At 41.0% G+C, this 14,952-nt stretch overlaps 1 protein-coding gene across 1 annotated transcript in view; it reads left to right on the top strand.

The window, feature by feature from the left end:
- The window catches only part of LOC137439122 (uncharacterized), a 49,348-nt gene that overhangs the window by 10,266 nt on the left and 24,130 nt on the right, over window positions 1–14,952 (top strand). Inside the window, exons 9-10 of the mRNA XM_078767776.1 lie at window positions 2,776–2,856; window positions 4,149–4,355. Of these exons, the coding sequence (XP_078623902.1) occupies window positions 2,776–2,856; window positions 4,149–4,355 (288 nt within the window). The remainder of the gene's footprint in view (window positions 1–2,775; window positions 2,857–4,148; window positions 4,356–14,952) is intronic.

Genomic DNA, 14,952 nt, shown 5'->3' on the forward strand with positions numbered 1-14,952 from the left:
TGTGTGCTTCCCTCTCTCTCCCCATATTGTCTCCCGCTCCCTTTATGATATGTTTTGTGTGTCCATTTATGGGTTTTTTGGGGGGATTAATGTTACCTCTTACACAAGCCTCGATCTTGTATGCAAAAAAGAAAAGAAAAAAAAAGAAGACATCCACAAATGAATGTGAGCAGACTGGTTCCCTGCTTTATGTCTCATCCGATGCATGGCCCTGCTTGTGAATGACTAATCCAACAGTCTATAGTCATACTGAGAATGTAACACAGATTGGACAGCTCACAAAAAAATGAGGAATTGACCTCTGAACTATCCAGCCAGCTGTTCTTATACACATATTGAAACAACAAATAACCTTAAAAAGTTCTCTGATTAATTTGGAATTTTTGTGATTTTTGTGATTAAGGACTATCCATTTATGTCCACATTGAGTCTTGCGAACAAGGAATCATTGTAGACTCAGAAATATATACAATTATTACCTCCGCCGCCAAATCTTGACGGAGGGTTTTTTTCACATTTTTGTCTGTCTGTTTGTCTGTGAGTAGGATATCTCAAAAGTTAACGCACGGATGTGGACGAAACGTGGTGGACAGGTTGGATGTGTGACACGGATGAATTGATTCGATTTCAGTGAAAATCCGATCAGGATACAAGAATTTTTATGCCTCCGCTGACGACATCACCTGAGGCATTGTGTTTTGGTAGTCGCCAATCAAAGTTGGTGCAGGTATGCATAATAAGGTAAAGATGAGCTGATTCACTTTTGGGGTCACAAGGTCAAAGGTCATGTGAGGTAAAAGTCCTGTTACCAGGATAACTTGTGAACCAGCAATGGGATGTCGACCAGTGTTGGTACGACTATGTATGATGCAAAGATGAACTGATGTGATTTTGGGGTAATGAGGTCAAAGGTCAAAGTCTGGAATGGATTTATAACTTGAGAACAGTTTAAGGAATCTAATTCAATCTGGGTACATGTATGTATAATGATGTAAAGAAGAACTGATTTGATTTTGGGGTCACGAGGTCAAAGGTCAAAGTCTGGAATGGATTTATAACTTGAGAACTGTTGAAGGAATCTAATTCAATCTTGGTACATGTATGTATAATGATGTAAAGATGAACTGATTTGATTTTGGGGTCACGAGGTCAAAGGTCAAAGTCTGTAATGGATTTATAACTTGAGAACGGCTGAAGGAATCGAATTCAATCTTGGTACACGTATGTATAATGATGTAAAGATGAACTGATTTGATTTTTGGGTCATGAGGTCAAAGGTCAAAGTCTGTAATGTATTTATAACTTGAGAACAGATGAAAGGAATCTAATTCAATCTTGGTACACATATGTATAATGATGTAAAGATGAACTGATTTAATTTTGGGGTCACGAGGTCAAAGGTCAAAGTCTAATGGATTTATAACTTGAGAATGGCTGAAGGAATCTAATTCAATCTTTGGTACATGTATGTATAATGATGTAAAGATGAACTGATTTTTTGGGGGGGTCATGAGGTCAAAGGTCAAAGTCTGTAATGGATTTATAACTTGAGAATGGCCGAAGGAATCGAATTCAATCTTTGGTACACATATGTTTACTGATGTAAAGATGAAGTGATTTGATTTTGGGGTCACGAGGTCAAAGGTCAAAGTCTGTAATGGATTTATAACTTGAGAATGGCCAAAGGAATCGAATTCAATCTTTGGTACACATATGTTTACTGATGTAAAGATGAACTGATTTGATTTTGGGGTCACGAGGTCAAAGGTCAAAGTCTGTAATGGATTTATAACTTGAGAATGGCCGAAGGAATCGAATTCAATCTTGGTACACATATGTATAATGATGTAAAGATGAACTGATTTGATTTTGGGGTCACGAGGTCAAAGGTCAAAGTCTAATGGATTTATAACTTGAGAATGGCTGAAGGAATCGAATTCAATCTTGGTACACGTATGTATAATGATGTAAAGATGAACTGATTTGATTTTTGGGTCAAGAGGTCAAAGGTCAAATGTCCCTTTAAGTAGAAATTCTGTCACTGAGCTAACTTGTGAACCAGTCATGGCATTTTCACCAAACCTTGTGTAATAATATGTTATGATGCAAAGATGGATTAATTAGATTTTGTGGTCAAGAGGTCACTAGGCAGAGGTCATGGTAAGTTACAATTGATGTATTTCGTTACTGCGATGACTGAAGAACGGCAGTAGGGATCCAACTCAAACTTGGTACAGGTATGCAAAATGATATGGAGATGAACAGGTTCGATTTTAGAGGCAAGAAGTAAAAGGTCAGAGGTCATGTTAAGTAAAAATTATTTCGTTGGCGTGATAACTTGAGAACGGCTGAAGGGATCTAAGTCAAACTTGGTACAACTATGTATAATGATGTAATAATGTGGGCAGAGACATATCGGTTGATGTCGCGATGTCAAAGAGTGCCGTTCTAGTTAATTTCTGTAGGGATTCTTCACCATTGAGAGATGGGACCAAGAATGATATACTGTGTAGCATGGTATTTCAAAAAGTTGTGGATGGATAATGACAAAACTTGGTGGATGAGGTTGTTCGGATGACAAGAACAAGCCGATTAGATTCTGGTTCAGGTACGGACGCAGATTCAGCCTATCAGTGGGAAACAAAACGTATAATGTTCCTGCGCTTTACCGAGTGCCATTATAGTTATCACAGTGTTAAAGTGTTATCTTTGTAACTTCATTAATGAAAACCAATATTCCACCCAAATACCGTTCATCGCTCTTTTGCTCCTCAGAAAGCATTGAACAATCCCAGTATGAGGTACCGATGGATCCAGAGCCTCAGTTGACTCGTCCTAAACTCCCACCTCGGCCAGGTTTGCACAATCCTTTGACGGTTGTCCAACAACCGGTTATCAAGTCACATAATCAAACTGTCTCATGTACTGCTCTTGTTTCTTGTGGCCTCAATATGGCATTGAACCCTGTGCATCGTCCTCAAGGTGAAACTTCTGCCCTTTTACCCTCGACTTATTGGACAATCACAAACATGTATTGGACCTACCATGTGCCAAAGTACATATATGTACATATATATATATATATACACACACAGGTTGAACCCCATAACTTGACTGGGAAGCAAGGCACAGATTGAGTCTCACCCCAGCAATTGCCGCACAACCTGTTAGCAACAAGTGTCGCCTGCCACGCTGACACATTGTCTCTGCCCTGCTCCTCGACAATTAGGAGGTTTGCAGTCAGGAACATTAAATTTGACCAAGGAATCACACTAACCCCATGACATGACACTGACATCATGCACATAAATTATACCAACACATCACCTCCAAACTAGGAGGCATCCATGTGGTACTCAAGTCTTTGCAGACTGAGATTAAAGCTCTATGGTCACAAATAGACAAAGGCAGAGATGTCGACAAACCTCCTAATTGTTGATGAGCAGGGCAGAGACAATGTGTCAGCGTGGCAGGAGACACCTGTTGCTGACAGGTTGTGCAGCAATTGCTGGGGTAACACTGAAACTGTGCCTTGCTTCCTCGTCAACTTTGGGGGTTTAATCTGTGTTTATTAGCGCCTTAGATTGGTCACAAATAAACAATTTGCTCTATGTTGTCCTGATGAGGGGAAAATAAGCCCACGTCGGGACGGCATGGTGTTGAAGTCGTGGGGACTCACTCCTATGGAGGAGCGGTCCAACTGTATGACCATGCATTCTGGCCAGTCTGGGTCAGGATGCATGTGTTTTGATTGACCATGTGCTTCAGCCTTTGGGTTGAGGTGCATATGTATGCCAATGGAACAGTCTTGATAGACGGTGTGCCTTGGCCGTGGGGTCAAGGTGCACGTCCAAGGCTGTTTAAATGTTTGATTTTTTAACCCTATTTATGATTTTTAAAAAGGTGGCACCACAGGCCCATAACAAGGGCAAAATCAAGATGGACATCTCTGCCTTTGTCTATTCATGTACGGATCCAGTTCCGCCATATTTGTGGGATACAAACGTAAATTGTTCAGCCTGGCAGAGGTGTGCGCTCTTCCGAGTGCCATTGTAGTTATCACAGTGTTAAAGTGTTTTTCTTTGTTACATCGTTCAAGATAACCAGGATTCCACCTAACTACTGTCCATCGCTCTTTTGCTCTTCAGAAAGCATTGAACAATCCCAGTATGAGCTACCTTTGGATCCAAAGCCTCAGTTTACTCGTCCTGAAGGCCTAACTCGGTCTGATTTGCACATTCCTTTGACGGTTGTCCAACAGCCGGTTATCGAGTCACAGAATCAAACCGTCTCGTGTACTGCTCTCGCTTCTTGTGGCCTCAAAATGCCATTGAACCCTGTGCATCGTCCTCAAGGTGAAAATTCTGCTTTTATACCCTCAACTTATTGTACAATTACTGTTACAGGTATCGTGCTCTATCAGAGACGCAGACGATACCCCACCTATAACTTGGCTGATCACCACATGACGATTTTCAATGCTGCTATAACAAGATCACTGATGAAGCAGATGTCACATCTTTCATTCAATGACCTTTCTTCCACGCAGATTCACTGCAACAAAACAAAACGCACTAAGTTCCACACATGAGACACACAGGTCAGCATGGCTTACGGTGTTGCATGATCATCATAGCAATATAGACCTCACATACTTCTTCTTCTTCCAAATCACTCATTATTAAATTAACATACAGACATATGACACCAATGAGTCGATAAGTCCCATAAGGGCGAACACACACTGTCAATGCACAAAACCTTGTAATATGCTCTGCAAATATTAACAAATTCGGTATAATAAAGAACATAAGCACTCTCCCTCCCACAGATCTCCCGATGTCCATGTTCTCTATTCTTGTACTTGTGTGCTTCCCTCTATATCCCCATCTTGTCTCCCGCTCCCTTTATTGTATGTTTGGTGTTTCCGTTTGTTTTTTTTTTGTTTTTTTTGTGATTGATGTTAGCTCTTACACGAGCCTCGATCTTGTATACAAAAAAAATAAAAAACATACCAAATAAACTTCATTCCAACATCAGGATAGTAACGTAGGTCACACTGATCAATCGATAATCAAAGTTAGCCGATGGCAGAAAAAGGTTGCCGTTGTACAAAATATATGTACTTACAAGATGGCGACCACTTTAGGGTGATGGAGCGAAGATGAAACAGGAAAACGCAGATCACACAGGGACCGGATTCATAAGATTACAAACTGCATGCGAAACATCGAGTCTACTCGCTCATGAGTATCCCTGACCAAGATGGCGGAAGGTCATAAGAAACAGGACGATTGGCTGAGCTAAACATGCGACATAGCAGCCCCGCAAAACAGCAAATGTGAATAGGCAGTTTACAGATCAGCAAGTATTGCCCTCTCACTGCAGCAGAGAAAGTTACGACTCGAGCCAGGCGAGTCAAAACGTGACAGGATCAAATCAAGGCTGATGCGCAAAGGCGCTGCAAACAGCCACAACAATCACAAACATGGATTGTATCTAACATGTGCCAATGTACAGTAATATATATATATATACAGTCACGTGAAAAAGTAAGTACACCCCATGTAAAGTTTTGACTTTTTCAACATATTTCAATATGCAGCTATTTGATCTTCATTTCAACAATATTGACATATAAAGGTGATATAATAGAACAAATATCATGAAACATTTACATTTTGTAGTCCATTGTATAATTTTAATAAACAACAACAAACAAAAACATGCATTTTAAGGCCATTTTCCCTGCTAGAGCGGGGGTTAGCCTTGCGGTCCCCATGACAATCTTCTCCATTTTGCCCTATTTTCTGCATCTCTCCTTGTTAACCCCCTTGCCCGCATTTCTTCTTCCACCATCTTTAGCCAAGTCTTTCTCGGTCTTCCCCGTCCTCTACTTCCTTCTACATCAATTTCCATCACTCTTCTCAACCAGTCACTTTCATCCTTCCTCAACACATGACCAAACCATCTCAGCCTGTTCCTCTTCACAGCATCAATCACAGGCTCTATTCCCATCATCTTTCGCAATTCATCATTTGTCTTCTTCTCTCTCAGCGATACTCTGCACATCCATCGAACCATTCGCATTTCCACCCTTTCCAGCCTTCGTTGCTGCTCTACGTTCATTACCCATGTCTCGCTCCCATAAATCATAACACTTCTCACACATGCAGCATACACCTTTCCCTTCAGCTTCAGCGACACTCTCCTCCTCATCAGCACGCCACTCAGTTCCCGAAACTTCTTCCATGCACATCTCACTCGAGCAACCGTTGCCGAGTCTGATCCACCTTCTCCATTCAGCATGTCTCCGAGGTAGCAAAATGTTTTCACACCTTCCAGCTTCACGCCGTCTCCAAGATCCAACTCAACATTTCCTCCATCTGCAGCTCCCTCTGTGCACACCTTACATTTGAATGTAGCTGCCACACTGGTAAATGACCCTCTCAGACCACTACATTTTTGATGAACCCACTCAGCGCACATTGTACATTGAATGGAGTTCACTCCGACACCCTTCCTGCACACAGCACACAGCCACTTCCCAGTTCTTTCCACCTCACCACATGTTTTACCACTTGCCATCACCTTCGTCTTTCCGATATTCACCTTCAGACCTTTTGTCTCCATACATTCCTTCCACTTGTTCATCTTTTCCTTCAGTCCATCCATACTTTCCGCAATCAACACCAGATCATCTGTATACAACAACTCCCACGGTAAACCCTCCTTTACGTTCTGAGCCAGCACCTCCATCACAGCTACAAATAGTAGTGGACTTAGTACCGACCCCTGATGCACTCCCACCTTCACCTCAAACTCACCACTGTTCCCGTCCTTCGTCCTTACAGCTGTGCGCGCTCTTTTGTACATTGCCATCACTACTCTGATCAACCATTCCTCCACTCCTAGCTTCCTCAATGCCCATGTCAATACTTTGCGTGGAACCCTATCGAATGCTTTCTCCATTTTGTTCCATGTTGTTGGCCCCTTTGGCTCCATGTTAGCTCCAATCCAATAATTTTAATAAACATAAATGCAAATTTCGCAGGTGGAAAAAGTAAGTACACCCTTGGCTCTAATAGGTGGTATTGCCCCCTTTGGCAGAAACAACCTCAAGTAGGCATTTCTTATAACTGTCTACCAGTCTCTGACATCGACTGGGAGAAATTTTTGCCCATTCCTTCATGCAGAATTCTTTCAGCTGTGCGATGTTTGAGGGGTTTCTTGCATGCACAGCTCGTTTCACATCCCCGCACAACATCTCGATGGGATTTAGATCCGGGCTTTGACTTGGCCATTCCAGAACCCTCCATTTCTTTCTTTTCAGCCATTCCTTGGTGGATTTACTGGTATGTTTAGGGTCATTGTCATGTTGCAAGGTCCACCTTCAGTTGAGCTTCAACTTTCTGACAGATGGCCTCACATTATCCTCAAGCACCCTCTGGTACAATGAAGAATTCATAGTGGATTCTATGATGGTGAGCTGCCCAGGCCCTGATGCAGCAAAGTTGCCCCAAACCATAATATTTCCACCACCATGCTTTACAGTTGGTATCAGGTTCTTGTGGTCAAATGCTGTCTTTGGTTTTCGCCAAACATGTCTTCTGGTACTGTGGCCAAATAGCTCTACCATTGACTCATCTGTCCAGAGCACATTGTTCCAGAAGTGCTGGTCTTTGCCTCGGTGTTCATTGGCAAACTTTAGTCTTGCCCTGATGTTCTTTCTGGACAGCAAAGGTTTCCTCCTGGCACACCTCCCATGTCGATCAAATTTGTGCAGCCTCTTTCTTATGGTAGACTCGTGCACTTTGACATCAACAGTGGCAAGAGCTACCTGTAGGTCCCGTGATGACATTCTGGGGTTCTTAGAGACTTCTTTCAGCATCTTGCGGTCTGCTCTCGGGCTGAACTTGCTGGAGCGGCCTGGCCTGAACAAGTTGGCAGTTGTTTGGAATCTTCTCCACTTGTAGATGATCTTCCGGACAGTCGAATGATTGATTTCAAATTTTTTGGAGATCTTTTTAAATCCCTTCCCAGACTCGTAGGCCTCTATAACCTTCTTTCTGAAGGCCTCAGAGAGCTCTTTTGATCTAGGCATGGTGACGCCGCACACTTCAACAACAAAGAGCAAACCAAACTAAATGTCTGAGGTTTAAATAAGACAGGTTCCTCCAAAATCCTCTCTTACGATGTTCTAATCATTTGCACCTGAGCTGGTGCACCTGATTCTAATTTTAGGTATTTGAAGTAGTGATAAATGTAGTGGTGTACCTACTTTTTCCACATGCATAATTTGCATTTATGTTAATTTAAATTATACAATGGACTACAAAATGTAAATGTTTCATGATATTTGTTATATTATATCACCTTTATCTATCAATATTGTTGAAATGAAGATCAAATAGCTGTATGTTGAAATATGTTGAAAAAGTCAAAACTTTACATGGGGTGTACTTACTTTTTCACGTGACTGTATGTATACACAAATAATTAAGTTAAGCACCCCCCCCCCCCCGTTTTTTTACAACCTCGCACATTACAAGTTTGTTGTCGTCAAAACAGTGTAATATACCCATGTTATTGCTATATTTTCTGGAGAAGTGATATTATGGTCACATAAAAACATAACAATCATGCCGTTTTCAATATTTTATTCTGAATAATTTAAGGTGAAATTTTTTGGGAATTTTAGGCATATTTTCACCTCAATTTAAGTATGGAGCTATAGGTCCATCACGGACAGTGTGGATGACGTTTATGTTTTCTAACGTACAGTCATTGTTCTGAGAAGACCTCTAGCGATCTTTGCGTCAATAACGTGTGTAGGACCCACGTGATCGGATCACTGACTCAACCCTACGTCTCATAGACCCTGTAAGCCGTCGTATGCGTTGCTGTGGCAGGTTGTTCCATTCCCGATGTAATGCACGTTCGGGACATGTTGGGACGACAAATTGCGAAGATGGTCTCTCCAATAGCCAATCTGGATGAATTGGAACGTGCATTACATCGGGAATGGAACAACCTGCCACAGCAACGCATACGACGGCTTACAGGGTCTATGAGACGTAGGGTTGAGTCAGTGATCCGATCACGTGGGTCCTACACACGTTATTGACGCAAAGATCGCTAGAGGTCTTCTCAGAACAATGACTGTACGTTAGAAAACATAAACGTCATCCACACTGTCCGTGATGGACCTATAGCTCCATACTTAAATTGAGGTGAAAATATGCCTAAAATTCCCAAAAAATTTCACCTTAAATTATTCAGAATAAAATATTGAAAACGGCATGATTGTTATGTTTTTATGTGACCATAATATCACTTCTCCAGAAAATATAGCAATAACATGGGTATATTACACTGTTTTGACGACAACAAACTTGTAATGTGCGAGGTTGTAAAAAAACGGGGGGGGTGCTTAACTTAATTCTTTGTGTATATATATATATATATATATATATATATATATATATATATATATATATATATATATATATAAAATATACATATATACATACACACACACACACACACACACACACACACACACACACACACACACACACACACATAGTGCCCTCCAAAAGTATTGGAACATTGAAGTCAAATTTGTTATCATTGCCATTCACATACTCAAGAAAGTTAGCTTGAACTTCTTGGTTTTCATGTGCAGATACGATTTATCTCGGTAAAACAATAACACTTTTTATGTTCAGTCCCCCCCCCCCCCCACCCCACCATTTTAGGTAAGCATAAGTATTGGAATAGATGACTCACAGTTGTTTCTTGTTGCATTGACTGTTCACACATAAAAAGCTGTGAATGTCTAGTATTGGTTTAAGCCTTCACCCTTGCCTTTAGAGTCAGTCGGGATAAACCAACATGAAGATCAGATAACTGTCCATGAAAGAAAAGCAAACAATTTGTAAGCTGAAAGAACAGAATAATTCATTTGGACCCATAGCACAAAAATTGGGAACAGCAAATACAACAATTTGGAATATCTTTAAAAAAAAAACAAAAAAAACACGAGTGTACTTAACAATGGACAATGGTCAGGTCGCCAAGTTAAACAACTGCAGTTGATGACAGAAAATCATCAGAACTGTGAAGAAAAACCCTAAAACAACCAGAATTATCACAAACCTCCAGTGTTATCACAAGGGTTGAAAGTATCACAATCTACCATTCACAGAAGACTTTGACAGCAGAATTACAAAGGCTACACCATAAGATGCAAACCTCTCATCAGCATCAAAAATGGAAAGGCCAGATTAGAATTTGCCAAGAAGTACAGAGGAGAGTCATAGAGTTCTGGAACAAAGTTTAATGGACAAATGAGACAAAGATAAATCTTTACCAAAGTGATGGAAAGGTGAAAGTGTGGAGTAAAGAAGGAGCTGCAAATGATCCAAAACATACTACCTCATGGGTGAAGCATGGTGGAGGTCGTGTCATGGCTTGGGCTTGTATGGCTGCCTCTGGAACGGACCCGCCCATCTTTATTACCTCTGCCACCGAGGGTAGATGGAGGTTGTGTTTTTACCCCTGTCTGTTTGTGTACAGGATGTCTCAAAAAGTTATGGAAGGATTCGGCGAAATTTGGCAGGGGTTGGGTGTGTGACAAGGACGAAATGATTAGATTTTGGTGAAGATTCGAATCCAGATCCGGATCAGAGAATTTGTTAAGTGAATCTTCACCATTGAGTGATAGGGCTAAAATTTATATAAAGCACAAAATCTCAAGAAGTTAAGGATGGATTCGGACGAAATTTGGGGGACAGGTTGGTTGTGTGACAAGGATGAATCGATTCGATTTTCATGAAGATTCGAATCCAGATCACGAGGCTTTTAAAATTCTCAAGGGATTCTTGACCATTGAGAGATGGAACAAAAAACGATATATATATATATATAGCATGATATTTTAAAAAGTTATGGAATGATGATGACAAAACATGGTGGATGAGTTGGTCAGGTGACAACAACAAGCCGATGAGATTCTTGTTTAGGTCCGGAAGCAGATCCGGCCTACCAGTGGGATACATAACACAAACTGTTCAGCCTGGCAGAGGTATGCGCTCCACTGAGTGATGTTCCAGTTGTTGATGTAACTAATGATGGCAGTAGCAGAATTAATTTCTAAGTGTACAGAAACATTTTGTCTGCCAATGTACAACAAAAATGTCTCCAAACTCATTGGGCGGCGCTTCACCAAGCAGCAAGACAATGATCCAAAACACACTGCCAAAGCAACCAGGGAGGAAAAAGGAGGAAAAGGAGGAAAGTCATCAGGAGGAAAAAGTAGAAGGTTTCAGACTGGACAAGTCAATCTCCTGATTTAAATCCAATGGAGCATTTCACTTGCTGAAGAGGAGACTAAAGTCAGAACCCCCAAAAACAAACAACAACTGAAAATGGCTGCAGTAAAAGTTTGGAGGATACCAAGGTTTTGGTGATGTCGATGGGTCATCGTCTCGATGGAGTTAGTGTATGCAAGGGACATGCAACCAAATACTAACTATTATACTACTTTAATTTACTTTAAGTTAATCTGTTCCAATACTTATGGTTATCTAAAATGGGGGGCTGAACATAAAAGTGCAATTATTGCTCTACAATGGTAAAACATATCAAAGGCATCCATTCATCTATGTACAGTAAGATGGTAGATATGCAGCACACTTCATGGTGAGGTCAGTCATGTGTGTTACACCTTCAATGGTGACCATACAAGCCCATTTGGGAGCGACAGAGTCTATCACAGGTGCTACATCTGAAGTAGTTAGTAAGGTTGGCATCTCCTATAGTTGTGGGATCATGATGTTTGCGGCGACAGCGTCTGTTGTGCAGCTGCTCCAACCACTGGTCATCATGATTGCTTATTCCAGCCCATAATTGATGCTGGTAATCTTATTCCAGCTCATAATTGATTCTGGTCATCTTATTCCAGCCCATAATTGATGCTGGTCATCTTATTCCAGCTCATAATTGATTCTGCTCATCTTATTCCAGCTCACAATTGACGCTGGTCATCTTATTCCAGCTCATAATTGATTCTGGTCATCTTATTCCAGCTCATAATTGATTCTGCTCATCTTATTCCAGCTCACAATTCATGCTGGTCATCTTATTCCAGCCTATAATTGATTCTGGTCATCTTATTCCAGCTCATAATTGATGCTGATCATCTTATTCCAGCTCACAATTGATTCTGGTCATCTTATTCCAGCTCATAATTGATTCTGGTCATCTTATTCCAGCTCATAATTGATTCTGCTCATCTTATTCCAGCCCATAATTGATTCTGGTCATCTTATTCCAGCCCATAATTGATTCTGGTCATCTTATTCCAGCTCAAAATTGATTCTGCTCATCTTATTCCAGCTCACAATCGATTCTGGTCATCTTATTCCAGCCCATAATTGATTCTGGTCATCTTATTCCAGTTCACAATTGATGCTGGTCATCTTATTCCAGCTCATAATTGATTCTGGTCATCTTATTCCAGCTCATAATTGATTCTGCTCATCTTATTCCAGCCCACAATTGATTCTGATCATCTCATTCCAGCCAATAATTGATTCTGGTCATCTTATTCCAGCTCATAATTGATGCTGATCATCTTATTCCAGCCCATAATTGATTCTGATCATCTTATTCCAGCTCAGAATTGATTCTGATCATCTCATTCCAGCCAATAATTGATTCTGATCATCTTATTCCAGCCCATAATTGATTCTGATCATCTTATTCCAGCTCATAATTGATTCTGATCATCTTATTCCAGCTCAGAATTGATTCTGATCATCTCATTCCAGCCAATAATTGATTCTGATCATCTTATTCCAGCTCATAATTGATTCTGATCATCTTATTCCAGCTCATAATCGATTCTGGTCATCTGATTCCAGCCAATAATTGATTCTGATCATCTTATTCCAGCCCATAATTGATTCTGGTCATCTCATTCCAGCCAATAATTGATTCTTGTCATCTTATTCCAGCTCATAATTGATTCTGATCATCTTATTCCAGCTCATAATCGATTCTGGTCATCTCATTCCAGCTCATAATTGATTCTGATCATCTTATTCCAGCTCATAATTGATTCTTATCATCTTATTCCAGCTCATAATTGATTCTGGTCATCTTATTCCAGCTCAGAATTGATTCTGATCATCTTATTCCAGCTCAGAATTGATGCTGATCATCTTATTCCAGCTCATAATTGATTCTGGTCATCTTATTCCAGCTCAGAATTGATTCTGATCATCTTATTCCAGCTCAGAATTGATACTGATCATCTTATTCCAGCTCATAATTGATGCTGATCATCTTATTCCAGCCCATAATTGATTCTGGTCATCTTATTCCAGCTCATAATTGATTCTGGTCATCTTATTCCAGCTCATAATTGATGCTGATCATCTTATTCCAGCTCATAATTGATTCTGATCATCTTATTCCAGCTCATAATTGATTCTGGTCATCTTATTCCAGCTCATAATTGATTCTGATCATCTTATTCCAGCTCATAATTGATTCTGATCACTTATTCCAGCTCTGGGCATCCTCCGTCGTGCGAAGTCCTTCCTTGGCACACCTGAGCTCCTCACCACATACAAGGCTTTCATCCGCAGCTCTATGGAATACTGCTCTCCCCTCTGGTCTGGTGCTCCTGCCTCACACCTAGCCCGTCTTCACGCTGTTGAAACCAAAGCGTTCAGAATCATTGGAATCTCCCACGATGAAGCTAACTCCAAGGGCCTTTCACTCACTTACCGCAGGCAGGTTGGTGGTCTTTCTGTCTTCTACCGACTCCTCTCTGGCCTAGCCCCCCCAGCCCTCTCTGGGCTCTGTCCCCCAAATATTCCTACAGGTCGCACAAGATCTGCCTGCAACCCTCTTATGGTTAAACTGCCAAAATCAAGACTCTCTGCTCACCTTCACTCCTTCATTCCTCTTTTCTCCCACCTCTGGAACAAACTCCCTCACTCTCTTCAATCCCACTCCACCCTCCAGGTCTTTAAAACAGCTGTTCACCACCATCTCTTATCCTCCCCCATCCAAAACCTTGATCTTTTCTACCCCCGCTAATTTCGGTCCCCTTGTGTTTTATACCTCTCCCCCCCCCCCCCCCCCCTCTCCCCTTCCCACGCCTCCTGCTCCCAAGCCCTCTCCCTCCCACACTTCTCCCTGCTCTCAAATGTTGTGGTTGTGTGCTTCCCCTTCTCTCCCCATCTTGTCTTCCGCTCCCTCTTTTTGTATATTTTGTTTGTCTGGTTGATTTGTTTGTGAAATAAATGTTAGCTCTTTCACGAGCCTCGATTCAGTATACAAAAATAATAATAAATAAATAAATAAAGCTCAGAATTGATGCTGGTCATCTTATTCCAGCCCATAATTGATTCTGGTCATCTCATTCCAGCCAATAATTGATGCTGGTCATCTTATTCCAGCCCATAATTGATTCTGCTAATCTCATTCCAGCCAATAATTGATTCTGGTCATCTTATTCCAGCCCATAATTGATTCTGATCATCTTATTCCAGCTCACAATTGATGCTGGTCATCTTATTCCAGCCCATAATTGATTCTGGTCATCTCATTCCAGCCAATAATTGATGCTGGTCATCTTATTCCAGCCCATAATTGATTCTGCTCATCTCATTCCAGCCAATAATTGATGCTGGTCATCTTATTCCAGCCCATAATTGATTATGGTCATCTTATTCCAGCTCACAATTGATTCTGGTCATCTTATTCCAGCCAATAATTGATGCTGATCATCTTATTCCAGCTCACAATTGATGCTGATCATCTTATTCCAGCTCATAATTGATTCTGGTCATCTTATTCCAGCTCACAATTGATGCTGGTCATCTTATTCCAGCTCATAATTGATTCTGATCATCTTATTCCAGCTCATAATTG

The sequence above is a fragment of the Myxine glutinosa genome, chromosome 13 (assembly GCF_964187855.1).
Source record: "Myxine glutinosa chromosome 13, kmMyxGlut1.1, whole genome shotgun sequence".
Lineage (NCBI taxonomy): Eukaryota > Metazoa > Chordata > Myxini > Myxiniformes > Myxinidae > Myxine > Myxine glutinosa.